The following is a 13,454-nucleotide window of genomic DNA, read 5'->3' on the forward strand; positions in this document are numbered from 1 at the left end:
CTGATTATGCTCTGCAGTTTCGAACTATCGCCGCTAGCAGCGGTTGGAACGAGGTTGCTTTGATGTCCGCCTATCGACAAGGATTAAATCCCGACATCTGTCTTCAACTTGCCATCTATGAAGATTCCACAGGGATTAAGAAGCTGATCCAGCGATCCATTCTTATTTCGCAACAGCGCGCTGCATGTCTCAGTTTAACCACAGCATCCTCTCCACGATTCTCTTCCTTCAGGAACTCAAGTTCAACCACCGCACCAATATCACGACCCCCCGTGTCCATAGACCCTACAACGCCTGAACCGATGGAGATCGACTCAGGACATCTAACTGCCGCAGAACGTAATCGCCGTCGTGACCTAAACCTCTGTATCTACTGTGGAGCTCCGGGTCATTATCGCCTAGACTGTCCCATCCGTCCCAGACGTTCGGCGGTGAGTACTGTTGATTTACCCTTCCCAGTCTCTAGTTTGAAACTAACCCCAGTAGTCTTGAGATATCACCAACACTCTGTTTCAGCAAAAGCCTTGATAGATTCAGGCGCAGCGGGGAATTTCATTTCCGCATCATTACTCAACGGGCTCCAAGCCCGCCGTCGTACTATAACCCATCCGTTGAGCATTCATTCCATTCTGGGCAAACCACTCGGCAGAGGAAACATCCGTCATTGCAGTTCTGTAATAGATCTATCCATGGGTTGTATGCATCATGAGGAATGTTCGTTTCTAGTGCTAGAGGGTTCCACAGCAGATATCGTCCTAGGACGTCCATGGCTCGCTTTACATTCGCCTGACATCTGCTGGACTACGGGTGAGGTACGTCAATGGAGCAATCATTGCAAAGAACACTGTCTTCGGTCTATTAAGAAGACTATTCCACAGCCAACAGCATCCATGTTCTTGGGGTCCACCTCCGTAGAAAGTCCAACCACAGATTCTGTCACCACCATTCCACCTGAATACCTTGCTTTCCAGGACGTGTTCAGCAAACGTTTAGCCACCACATTACCACCTCATCGGCCATGGGATTGCGCTATTAAACTACTGCCTGGGGCCATTCTACCGCGTGGAAAGATCTATCCCTTATCCATTCCGGAACAGAAAGCTATGGAGGAGTATGTGGAGGAAGCCTTACGTCAGGGGTATATCAGGCCTTCTACTTCTCCAGCCGCTTCAAGCTTCTTTTTCGTTAGTAAGAAGGATGGTGGCCTACGCCCCTGCATTGACTATCGTGCTCTGAATGCATCCACAGTCAAATACCGATACCCCTTGCCGTTGGTACCTGCGGCACTCGAACAACTTCAGTCAGCAAAGATCTTCACGAAACTCGATCTCAGGAGCGCTTACAACCTGGTCCGAGTACGCGAGGGTGATGAGTGGAAAACTGGATTCATCACTGGATTCATCACCCCTGCAGGCCACTATGAATACCGGGTCATGCCTTTCGGCCTGTCAAACTCACCATCGGTATTCCAGGGGTTCATGAATGAGATCTTCCGGGACTTCCTCCACCGTTTTGTAATCATTTACATCGACGACATCCTCATCTACTCCACCAGCCTGGATGAACACGTACGACAGGTACAGCAAGTCCTTAAACGCCTACGGGAGTATCAACTATACCTCAAAATAGAAAAATGTGAGTTCCATCAGAAAACCATTCATTTCCTAGGATACGTTATTCGTCCTGAGGGCATCTCCATGGATCAACACAAGGTGGAAGCCGTCCGCAACTGGCCGAGGCCTCAGACCTTAAAGGAACTGCAACGTTTCCTTGGCTTCGCCAATTTTTATCGCCGTTTCATCCAGGATTACAGCAAGGTCTGTGCTCCCGTAACGTCGATGATACGGAAGGGGGTCAAGCGGTTAACCTGGTCTACTGAAGCTACTACCGCCTTCGAGAGGTTGAAGAATGCCTTCTGTTCCGCACCCACGCTCTGCCATCCGGATCCGGACAAACCATTTGTGGTCGAAGTCGACGCCTCCACCAATGGGGTGGGAGCCGTGTTGTCTCAACGACAGGGAACCCCTTCTCAGCTCCGACCATGTGCATTCTTCTCACGGAAAATGTCCCCGGCAGAGCAAAATTACGATGTGGGTAATCGTGAACTTCTGGCCATTAAACTGGCACTGGAAGAGTGGAGACACTGGCTGGAGGGAGCCAATCATCCATTTCAAGTGATCACGGATCATCGCAATTTGGAATATCTGAGAGGTGCCAAGAGGTTGAATCCGCGTCAGGCCCGATGGGCCCTGTTCTTCACTCGCTTCAATTTCTCCGTAACCTACCGTCCCGGGACAAAGAACTTCAAGGCCGATGCTCTGTCCCGTTTGCATCAACCGGAGAATTCTGCAGAAAGTAACGAAACCATTCTCCCTCCGACCCTCATTGTTAGCCCCATCCAATGGAACCTTGACGAACTGATAGCGGATGCCACCCTGTCCGAACCAGCTCCGCCAGGAGGTTTTGAGGGTAAGATTTACGTTCCAGCCAACCTTCGTATTCCCCTCATGGAATCGGTGCACACTTCTCCAGGCTCAGGACACCCAGGCTATCTTCAGACCCTCGCACTTATCAGACAGCGCTACTGGTGGCCCAGTATGGCTCCGGATACCTCTCGGTATGTGCAGGGATGCACCGCCTGCGCCATGGCCAAAGTACCACGATGACTACCAGAAGGAAAGTACTGTCACGGATCCCATCAGCAATGACACATCCCAACCAAACTCAACTCAGCGCACCTGGTCTCGCTCATCATCTCCGGAGTTCTGATCAGTTCCACCTGCATGTCATCATCACTCACCTCTATCGCTCACTGCTTAAAAAGCCCTGTCACTTTCCACTCAGCGTCCGGTCTCGTCTATACGATACCCACGACCCTCTGGTTCCAAACCATCTTTGTCTGGTTCTAGAAAGACTCCTTTTGCAAAGTATTGTCAGTCTCATGCTAACAACCTATCTGTGTCTCCTGAACAGCTTCAACGTGGAGATCGCCCTTGAATCACCAAGCTTCATTCACCAGTGCTTCCTTTGATCTGGAAACTTCGCGAATCATCTGGTGATTGATCTGTACCCAGGACTGTTCCAGTAAAGTATATCCAGTGTGCTGAGTACCTCTGATTGGATCTGATGTCTTCTGTTGTCTTGGAGCTTGCTTTACGTGTCAAATAAACAAGTGTATATTCTACTTCCGTATCCTCGTCCTTTAGTAGACTGTGACAACAGGGGCCTAAATAGTATAACTGCTGGATTTTGTGGGGCCCCCTGGGTAGCGGGGGCGCCTATAATTGTCACCACCTTTCACCCCACTAGCGACGGCCCTGCACACAACTTAAATGAGTTTATTCAAATCAAATCAGTTAAGTTGAGTCAACAGTATTGTTCATCATTATGCACAATATATATAATAAAGCACTAAGAAAAGATAGATGTCAGTGACAACAGCAGAACACTGAGTGCCCACAGCCTGAGCACAAGCACTACTCTTCAGCACAGTGGTAACCGCAAAACAACCATTGCAGAAACTCCACTAAATGTTCAACATTACTGAACATTAAACATTAATAGCATAGAGCACAGCATGCTCTTGTTTGGAAATGGCCTTCTAACCCTTCCTAGATTGATGAGCAGCAACACTTCCTTCTCTAAGATCATTGCTGATGTCTTTCCTCCTCGGCATTGTGTTAACACACACCTGAATGCTCTAGACCAGAAAACTGCCAAAACGTCTGCTTTTATAGAGTTGGTCTCAATTGCTGATGATCATTTAATTAAGGATATTTGATTAGCAGCCCCTGATTGCAACTTACCCTCTTAATTCCTATGGAAGAAGTATAGGGCGTACTTAGTTTGTCACACATGGCTTCTCCATTTTGTCCTTATTTTTGTTTAATAAACCATGACACTGTGTAATATGTCATGTGTTATTGTTCACCTGAGGTTGTATTTACCTAATTTTAAGACCTGCCAAGGACCAGATGATTTTTTTATTATGTCCTGATATGTAAAACCATAGAATTCAAAAGGGTGCACTTTTCTTTTCACATGACTGCATATATATATATATCTATGTATATAAAATTTGATCTCTAACAATAAATAAGCACCGTATCAGATATTCACTCTTTTTTCCCTGAAACTCACTTGTTTCAATCATTAGATGTGCAATAAATATGTTATATTCTGTATGATACATGCATTCATGGTGCTTTTCCTTATTTATAAATCATTTTGGTTAAAAGTGTCTGCTAAAATTGTAAATTTGAAAAATCCTGTCTTTCTTTGTGTATAAACGTATCTATACGTTATCTGCCCACAAGATCCTAAGTGTTTCCAGCAATTGTGGATTCCTGCTGTTTAATGAGCTCCAGAGCTCACTGCAAAGATCAGCAGATTTTATCACTGTCCGACTTTCCCACGGAGAGAGTCATTAAGCAAATTAGTAACGACAGGCGCATTTGCATATTCATAGAGTGCCCTAGCCTAGATCATGCCCCAAGACAAACAAAGTAATACAAATGCAACAGGTACAGAGGTTCTCCATTGACATGCCTGCATGATGATGTTTGGTTTGGTTTCACAGAAGTTTGAGTTCATGTCACATGAATAACTGATAGAACGGTACATTATGAGCTAATTTTAATAAGCTCTACTACCAAATAAATGAATTTCCCAGTGGATGAATAACCAAAATATCTGTTTACTAAGGTATCCATCTCTTGTCTACTATTTTTGTGAAAGACAGTTGTTTGTATAGTGATTGATTGCTTGTTCATCTGATAAAGTTTCTCTATTCTAATGCTTGAAAACTATCTATGGACTGGTTATATCATGGTTGTATTGCACAAAGACTGATGTGCTAACAGTGATAGATTGTGTGTTTGTGTTTGTGTGTGTGTGTGCCTTGTATGCAGCCTTCTATCATTTATTGGCAGTGTGTGATTCAAGAAATCTCCTTCCGACTCAGCGGACACCATGATAAGATCAAAGAGTATATTTGATAACCTATCTCATTTTCGGCAGTCTCTCTCGGCTCTGTCTGTTATATCACCATATCGCAAGCACAATCAGACCTATGGGATTTAGAAATTCAGGCATTGGGGACAAGTTGTTGTCTTTTGGATCTTTGGATTCTACACAAACCACATGTTTAAGCAGTTGAAATATGTTTTTTTTTTTCTCCAAGTGGTGTTTATTTAAGAAAACTGTGTTTATTACAGGACTCAACTGTAATAGCTCATGTTTAGCCCTAAAGTAGATTTTTTTACAAGTACAAGTCTATACAAGTTCCTCTGGGACTACAACGTCCATGTCCTCGTGAGGAGAAAATAATTATGAAAATCCTTGTGTCTTCAAAAAAATAAGAAATTCATATTCGATTTGAAATCATGATAAATAGATAAATACATAACAAAACGTTACAACCCGTCTCAACAGCCTCACAAATAAATAAATAGAATCATAAATAACATTCAACAAACATCTTTGGCCAAACGAGGCCCGTGTAGACAATTCCTCCTCAAAACTCCCTCCAACGAAGCTTGGAATTAGGGTCAGCTTCGGTTAGGGACGCCACTCATCCTTAAGAAGGGTGACAAAACAAAGCTAAACCATAAAAAGAAGAATAACAAACCAACTCCATTGAGGCACTTTTTAAGGATGTCAGAAAAATTTTGCATCTTCTATGAGTTTTTTTTTTCTTTCTTTTTTTTTCTTCTTTTTTTTTTTTTTTTTTTTTTTTTGTGAAAAGCAAAGCTGAACAAATACGACCAAAAAACCTCCAACATTCATTTACAGATAACCCGACGGCTGCATTTTATTCTGGCTTCCTTTATCCTCTCTTGTTTTGAGTGTGAAATCAAGGCAAACTAAAAAGTTAAAAAAAAGAAAAAGGTCAAAAAGAACCACTACAAAAGAATACAATGGAATCTTGTAAAAAGAAAAGTCAGAGTTAAACACACATCTCGGTTTGTTTCAAAGCAAAAGAGAAAAACAAAACATCAGTGTTTGTTTTCAGTGACGGTGCTGGATGTTACATCTGATTGGCTCTCTGATCGTTCTCCGAATATCCCTGCGAGGGTTTTGAAGCGAGGCCCCCACTCGTTGAGGTAATCGTAGTCCTCCTCTGTTTCACCCTTTACAGACTCTATAGAGCTTAAACTCTCGGCCACCGAGCCCTCGCCCTCGTAGGCGTATGTGGCCAGCGAGTCGTATGGCGGGGCGGAAGTGTCACCGTCGTGCTCTTGCAGCCGCTGACTGATGAAGTTGCTGATGTCAGCGCTGTTCTGAGAGGATATTGGCCGCTGTGGACACAAACCCAACTCTGGCTTAACGTCTCGGCGAAACAGATTTTCCTTGATGACTTTGGGGTTGCGGAGGGTGCCCATGTCGAAGGCGTGCGTGTCCTCTTCGCCTCCTCCTTCATCGTCGTAATGGATGACGTTGTCACGGATGTCCTCTTTGGATGTCATGAGAGTCTCTTTCTTCTTCTGCCGCCGAACCCCCACGTAGAGTACCACGATCACTGCAGGAAACACACAAGCAGAACACAAATGAAAATATATCACCAGGATGCTTTCAGAATGTGATACAACACGGTCTCTAAAGCTCCCCTGAAATCGAGATCATGTGGCTTTTAGTCTCTGACGGTCAGGCTTGAGGTAACTAGTAATAGTGCATTAAGTCATCTTTTTTTTGTATCTTATACTGTTTTTTATACTTGAATATATATATATATATATAATATTTTTTTATATATGAATATACAGATACAATTTTATACTTGCGTACATACTTTTTTATAAATACAGACAAACATAGTTTAGAATTACATACAGTTTTTTTTTAATTTTAAAAAGTTTTTCCTTCCTGGAAATATGTCAACAGGATTTCAGCAACTCCTTCTGGGAGCTATTTTGTATATATTTTTATTTGATTTTTGGCATATATTCGACAAGGTGCAGGTCCATACTGATATGATAGCATCATGCAGTTGCTCCAGATTTGTCTGCCATTCTCCTCTGACCTCTGGCATCAACAAGGCATTTTCGCCCACAGAACTGCAGTTTGCTGGATCTTCTCTTTTAAGGGCCATTCTCTGTAAACCCTAGAGATGGTTGTGTGTGAAAATCCCAGTAGATCAGCAGTTTCTGAAAAACTCAAGAACAGCTACTTGAGATCAGTCCTTCTGGCACCAACAACCATTCAAAGTCTCTTAAATCACCTTTCTGAAGCTCAGTTTGAACTTCAGCAGATCGTCTTGACCATGTATACATGCCTACAATAAGTTGCTGCCATGTGATTGGCTGATTAAATAGTTGCATTAACGAGCAGTTAAACAGTGTACCTTATAAAGTGGCCAGTGAGTATGTATATACTGTATATATGTATATATATATACACACTCACTATGTAACCCATACAGTCCTACTCACCCAGCAATGACCGGGATTCAAATGGTGTCTCCAGCATGGTAGGCATGCGTGCTAACAAGGACACTATAGACCGCAGTCTCTAACATCAGCCGCTAGTGCGCCTCTTGAGATCAGGGGAGTGAGGTTTACCTGAACTGGCCTCCGTTACACTCACCCCCCCTAAATTTCACTCCCATCCAGGCCACGGCACCAATGCAACCCCTCTGATCCTACTTGCCCCGCTCCAATGCAAACTGGCGTTGGAAGACCACAGTCTCTGTCTAAAATACCTCCCAGAAGGAGTTGCTGTGCTGATTTATTATTTTTTTTCTGAATTTGAATGATGAGAATAAAAAATATTATTATTTATTGAAAAAGCATCTCACAATATATATCACATGACTTAATTAGCAACATATTAACAACATTTTGTGTTGTTTTTGTGGGCAAAAAAGGTACATTGAGGTAGTCCATAGTGTATAGTGATCTATAAAGCACTGTTCACTCTAAACTCACTTTCAAACCAAGCGGCCTGTCAGTACAGATGTGACGTAATGACACAAAGACATGCTCGAATTTGTACTTGTTATGTACTTGCTCAAAAAATTATTTTGGATGATTTTTAACCCAAAAAAGGTTACAGAATGCAGCTTTAAAGGGCACATTAGTATTAGTATTACGACACGCGTACACTCTGCTTATTACACACAGACACACTCCACTTGCAAATCCCGCCATGTAAATAGCAATCTGGCATGGCGCGAGCGCAAATGGCTTTTAAAGGGAATGGGAGATGAGACTCTGATTGGTTTGTTGAACGTTAAGCCCAAAACACACACGTTACTCAGTGATGTAGTGGTGCCTGGAGAAGTGGGTATACTCTTAATTTATGCCCCCAATATTTTTTTAAGCATCCCAGCAAAGGATGAACGCTCTGTGTTATAAACAGTGACATGTAAGACTGAATATGCAAGAATATAATGTAATGAATACAATAGAACATATAGAATCATTAGTATTTTTGCATATCAGGGCCGTACGTAGGGTTTTCTAAATACCCAGGCCCCATAAATTATATTGCTAGGGGGGTTTGGGGGCATGCTCCCCCCGAGAAAATTTTGATTTTCCTGATCTCGACATGAGCATTTTAAGGTGTTTTGATGGCCAAAAAAAAGGACAACAGTATCTTTAAAAGCATGAAGTATTTGATCAGATTGTTAAACATGAGAATCATTTCCAGTTTCAGCTACTTTTTCTTTCCTAAATTAATCGATGTTTTTGGACTAATCTGTTAATTTAATTAATGGTTCAATTGCTCACTCATAAAGACAGTCACTTGTCGCCGCCTTCTGGCTTAATGATGCAAGTTGCGCAAACACAGACAAGCGGAGTGATACAAACAGTGAAAAGTCGAAAACATTCGAGGTAACGTTATACAAATATATTTATACAATAATAATGGCAATATATTTAATAGGGTGCTTGTGTTGTTAAATTGAGCTTATCATTTCCACTGTCTTTGATCAAACTGATTATTTCTGTCGGTCATTTAAAACTTCTATCGAAAACCAGCCGTATATTTTAGCTACTTGCATCTTATCTCGAACTGTATGATCGTTAACTGAAGTGAAGCGTCGCGTTGGGATTCGCGCTCGGCTCGCGCTTCTGTGAACAAAAATCCCGCATGCTTTGATTGGTCTCAAACATTTTGACATTGACGAGCGGGCGAGTGATGAAGCAGATCAGATGAGAAGGTCAGTTATCGTCACGATGGGAGAATCATTGCAGCAACAAATTAGAGTTAATATTAGGGGTACGACCCTGACTGGGTGTTTTTTTTATTCACGAGATTGGATTAGCAACTAAATGATGCGCATCAGAAGGGATTTAGAAGTGGGTATACGCAATGCCGACTGAAAAATAAGTCGTATACCTGCGTATACCCTGCACTACACCACTGACGTTACTCATTAAGAGAACAGTGACAACCCTTTTAGACCATGCGGCGCGTGCACTGATTTTTCCCGTCGTTAAACTAGCAAAAGTGGATTCGGATACGCCCTAAGTGCACTTGCGCCCTGCGCTTTAGACCGTTAAAATAGGACCCTAAATCTGCAAGGGGGAATCTTTCAACCTTTGATAAAATTCCCAATCACATGGATTCCTACTTGATTTTGTGTTAAATTGACGAACAGCGGTAAATGTGTCTGCATCTTTAGAAAAATATGCAAGAATCAGTAAATAAAATCTGAAAACAATGATATCATACATGTGAGTTATTTAGCTCATGCATATTTGTTTTGAGGCGAGGTCAAGCCAATATGCATGTGACGGGAAAAAAACAAACTGGCGATTAGTTCGTAATAATTAGAAGGCGAGTCTTCTGTTCCTATAGCCATCGTATTGAGTGCTGTGATTTCTCCCATTCATTCAAATCGTTCTCGTTATGCTGTCTGTACAATCAGGGAGTGAGGCAGGCAGAGGCCAGTGGAAACACTCTTCCTCATTTAATCAAGCGACAACCCCCTCATTTGTCAGAGTTTTCCATGATTGGCAAACAGCTCCTGACTGCAGTCATCATTTAAAGACGGAATGAAAGCTGCAGCAGTAATGTGTGCCCTCTGTCTGATGGACTCTCTCACCCATCATGTGTGACTATTTCAGAACCCAGTCCTCGCGCTTTATTATTCATTTTATATTGACTGGCCACAGACGATCCTCAACTAGATAGACAGAACACGAGATAGATAGATAGATAGATAGATAGATAGATAGATAGATAGATAGATAGATAGATAGATAGATAGATAGATAGATAGATAGATAGATAGATAGATAGATAGATAGATAGATAGATAGATAGATAGATAGATAGATAGATAGATCAGAGCCATGATCACGACATACACTGTGTCTCACACTGTGCTGTAATGGAGATCTGTTCTTCTTATACGTTCAGAAGGTTTCTAAGTACATAAGTTAACACCTGTACTATGTTTATTAGTATGCAGCAAATTAGAGGAAATTGGTATAAAACAAATAACAAGGTTGTTTATATGTTCAAACAGTCTAGATCAGTGTCTGTGAGATGACAGCGCCCCCAAGTGACAGATATTTGCATTGTAATTCTCAACCATTGTCAGACATGTAGCCTATTTTCTGAGTCAATGTTTGTGATTTGATTGGCATATGCAGGAGATAGGTTCGAGATTGATAAGCCCTCGTCCTCGGTACGCTGATCTCTTGCTCTGTCTGCCATGACTGCATCCGTGGAGTGGGAAATGGGTCAGTCTGACAAATGAAGCCCCGATAATGGCTTATCTCCAGCTCGACAATGTGTTCTCTTTCTGCGCTGTCTGTGATCCTGGCTGGCACCTTTAGGAAGGACGCAGTGATGCTGAGAGGTGCTTGCCGGTGTCTGTGAGACAGGTCAGGTTTTAGAGCGCTGCAGCAGTCTTTTGAATACAAGCTGTCACGTACTGGTAAAAGATGGATTGACTGTTTTTCCAAGTGGCGTGAAGATCAGCTTAATTAAATAGACAACAGTATTTTAGGACTGAAGGTCATTCTAACAAATGGAGGTGGTGTATGCAGTGGGAACAATTAAAGGGATAGTCCACACAAAAATGAAATTCTGTCATCATTTACTCAACCTCATGTAGTTCTAAACTTGTATGCATTTCTTTTTTTCCCCCTGTGGAACACAAAATAACATATTTTGTAAAACGTAACCAAATGGTACGGTTCCCATCAGACCTCCATTGTATGAATAGAAATTACAATGCAAATCAATGGGAACCAACATTCTTCAAGTAAATTTTTTTTTTTTTTTTTTTTGGGTTTACTATCCCTTTAAAGAAAGATTGGTGATGTCAGCTGAAAAGTAAAGCCATTTGTGGAGCAATATATTACAAAAACAACCCTTTTCTTCTTATTTGGAATACAAGCAATACGATTTGCATTAAGAAGATTTTGATTTCATGTTGACTTTAATATGGTCAATGTCAAAAATAACTCATAAACTCTGCAAACGGTAAATCATTTTCTTCTAAAATGTCTCATTCTGTAATACAATGCGTATACAAATTGTATTTGAGGTCTCGTCGGACCCTCTTCTTTTGTGATTCAACTTCATTTGCTCTACTTTGAAAAAAAAAGAAAGCAAAGCCTCGTGTCCTTTGTAGGTGTATTGTGGAGGGATAAAGAAAGGAAATGAGTTGAAATTTGATGGAGACAGAGGAGATAAAAGCATGAATGCTGAAATAGCAGAGAGGAGAATGGGAATGAAAATAGTGACATCTAAACAAACCAAAACGTTAGAGCTTATCAACAGGAAGAGCGTGCGCTCGCTGGACCACTGCTTCTCGAAAATACTACCGTGTATTGTGCACATTATTTTTTGACAGACATCGATGTCTTGATATTTAAATGATGGATCGTAAGGTAATACTAATTTATTTCTTAGCCGGCAAGTATTCAGTGAAGTGATTGATGCCCATGAGTGTGTTATGTCGATGCTTTTGATTCTAATATTCCAACCAATAGCCAGCCTAAGTTTTTGACAGACGTGATAACATGCGTAAGTGCACTATGTTTGCTTTCTGGGTAATTAGAAAACGTGCTGGAGGCATTTCGAAATGCTTTTTGTGTTATTCATACTTATTTTACGGAATGAAGTTTATTGCGTGGCATAAATAAATGATTTTACTTGGTTTGGCTTGTAAAAAAAATTACATTCAGCTTTCACAAATTCGTTAACTTTTGAAAATTGCTTTGATGCAAAAAGTTGTTACTTGTGTCTTATTGTGTCTTATAACATTTTTTTTTTTTTTTTTTTTACCCATGGAAATGCAGATCCTGTTGTAAATAATAGTGAAAAATCACTTTTCAAAAATTGTACATTACCCCTTAGCAGATTTTGACTAGATAGTACTGTTCAAAAGTTTCGGGTACTACGTTTTTTAAAGCAATTGATACTTTTATTCAACAAGGATGCATTTGACTGATCAAATGTTACAGTAAAGACGGTTATAATTTCACAACATATTTCTATTTCAAATAAATTCTGATCTTTTGGACTTTCTATCTATCTATCTATCTATCTATCTATCTATCTATCTATCTATCTATCTATCTATCTATCTATCTATCTATCTATCTATCTATCTATCTATCTATCTATCTATCTGCATATAGTTGACCTCAGTTCTACTTCATTTTCCACGTTCCACTGCAAGTTCAATCCTTTCGAAGTATACTTCTTTGACCTTGCAGTCTGTGCTGATGACAAAACTTTTATCATGCAGACTGTCCACGTTCCGGTCCAGCTCGCAGATAGTCTGTGTGTTGTAATTTTAGCTGAAGTATAGGCTTAAGTGTCAGTCCGGTGGACATACACATCATTTCCGACTGAGAGGCTACAGTGAGATCTGTGTCTGAGGTTCATTCGAGGACAGCCGAGTGCTAACCTCATTTTGTTGAGCACGCTCTTACTTAATGACCAGCCAGCCCACACAAATTACCATGGAAACGAGGCCATAAAAGTGGGTTTATAACTCCTGAGATTTCCCCCGTCTAGACCTCAGGGGTTAAGTTAACATGGAGAGTAATTCAGCCTGCATGCGATCTAATGGTAATGACACTCTGAGATTTAGGGCTTTCACTATGACATTGATGAGCGAAGAAAAGGCTCATTTAAACCCGTGCGTATTCACTTTATCAAACTATCCTCCTCCTTACCTGTCTAGAATGGCCAATATACAGGCACTTAATTAACAAGTGTGTTTTAATTAAACCACCCCAGAGTTTCAGAGCGGCCCATGTATCTTCCGTCTAAAAAAGGGGAGTCCAAGAAGCGCCTAAAGCCAGCCGAAAGAAGTCTTCATGAAATCAAAATGAAAATATACTTTTTAAAGTGCATGATTGATTAATGATATTTCAAAGACGTAACAAACAACAACAACTTCACATCATAATCACTTTCCTTTTTCGACTGATGTAACAATTTCTCAAATCTCCCCTCCAACTGCCTCATTCTTGCACTTT

The 13,454-nt window shown here is 41.2% G+C and overlaps 1 protein-coding gene across 1 annotated transcript in view; it reads right to left on the minus strand.

Annotated features, from left to right (window-relative positions):
* Positions 1–5,730: 5,730 nt before the first annotated feature.
* LOC130080131 (cadherin-12) overlaps positions 5,731–13,454 on the minus strand; it is a 149,513-nt gene continuing 141,789 nt past the window's right edge. Inside the window, exon 12 of the mRNA XM_056245423.1 lies at positions 5,731–6,520. Coding sequence (XP_056101398.1) covers positions 5,997–6,520 — 524 coding nt within the window. The 3' untranslated portion in view covers positions 5,731–5,996. The remainder of the gene's footprint in view (positions 6,521–13,454) is intronic.

Source organism: Rhinichthys klamathensis, unplaced genomic scaffold, assembly GCF_029890125.1.
Source record: "Rhinichthys klamathensis goyatoka isolate OS25496 unplaced genomic scaffold, OSU_Roscu_1.1 h1tg000030l_1, whole genome shotgun sequence".
NCBI classification, from domain to species: Eukaryota; Metazoa; Chordata; class Actinopteri; order Cypriniformes; family Leuciscidae; genus Rhinichthys; species Rhinichthys klamathensis.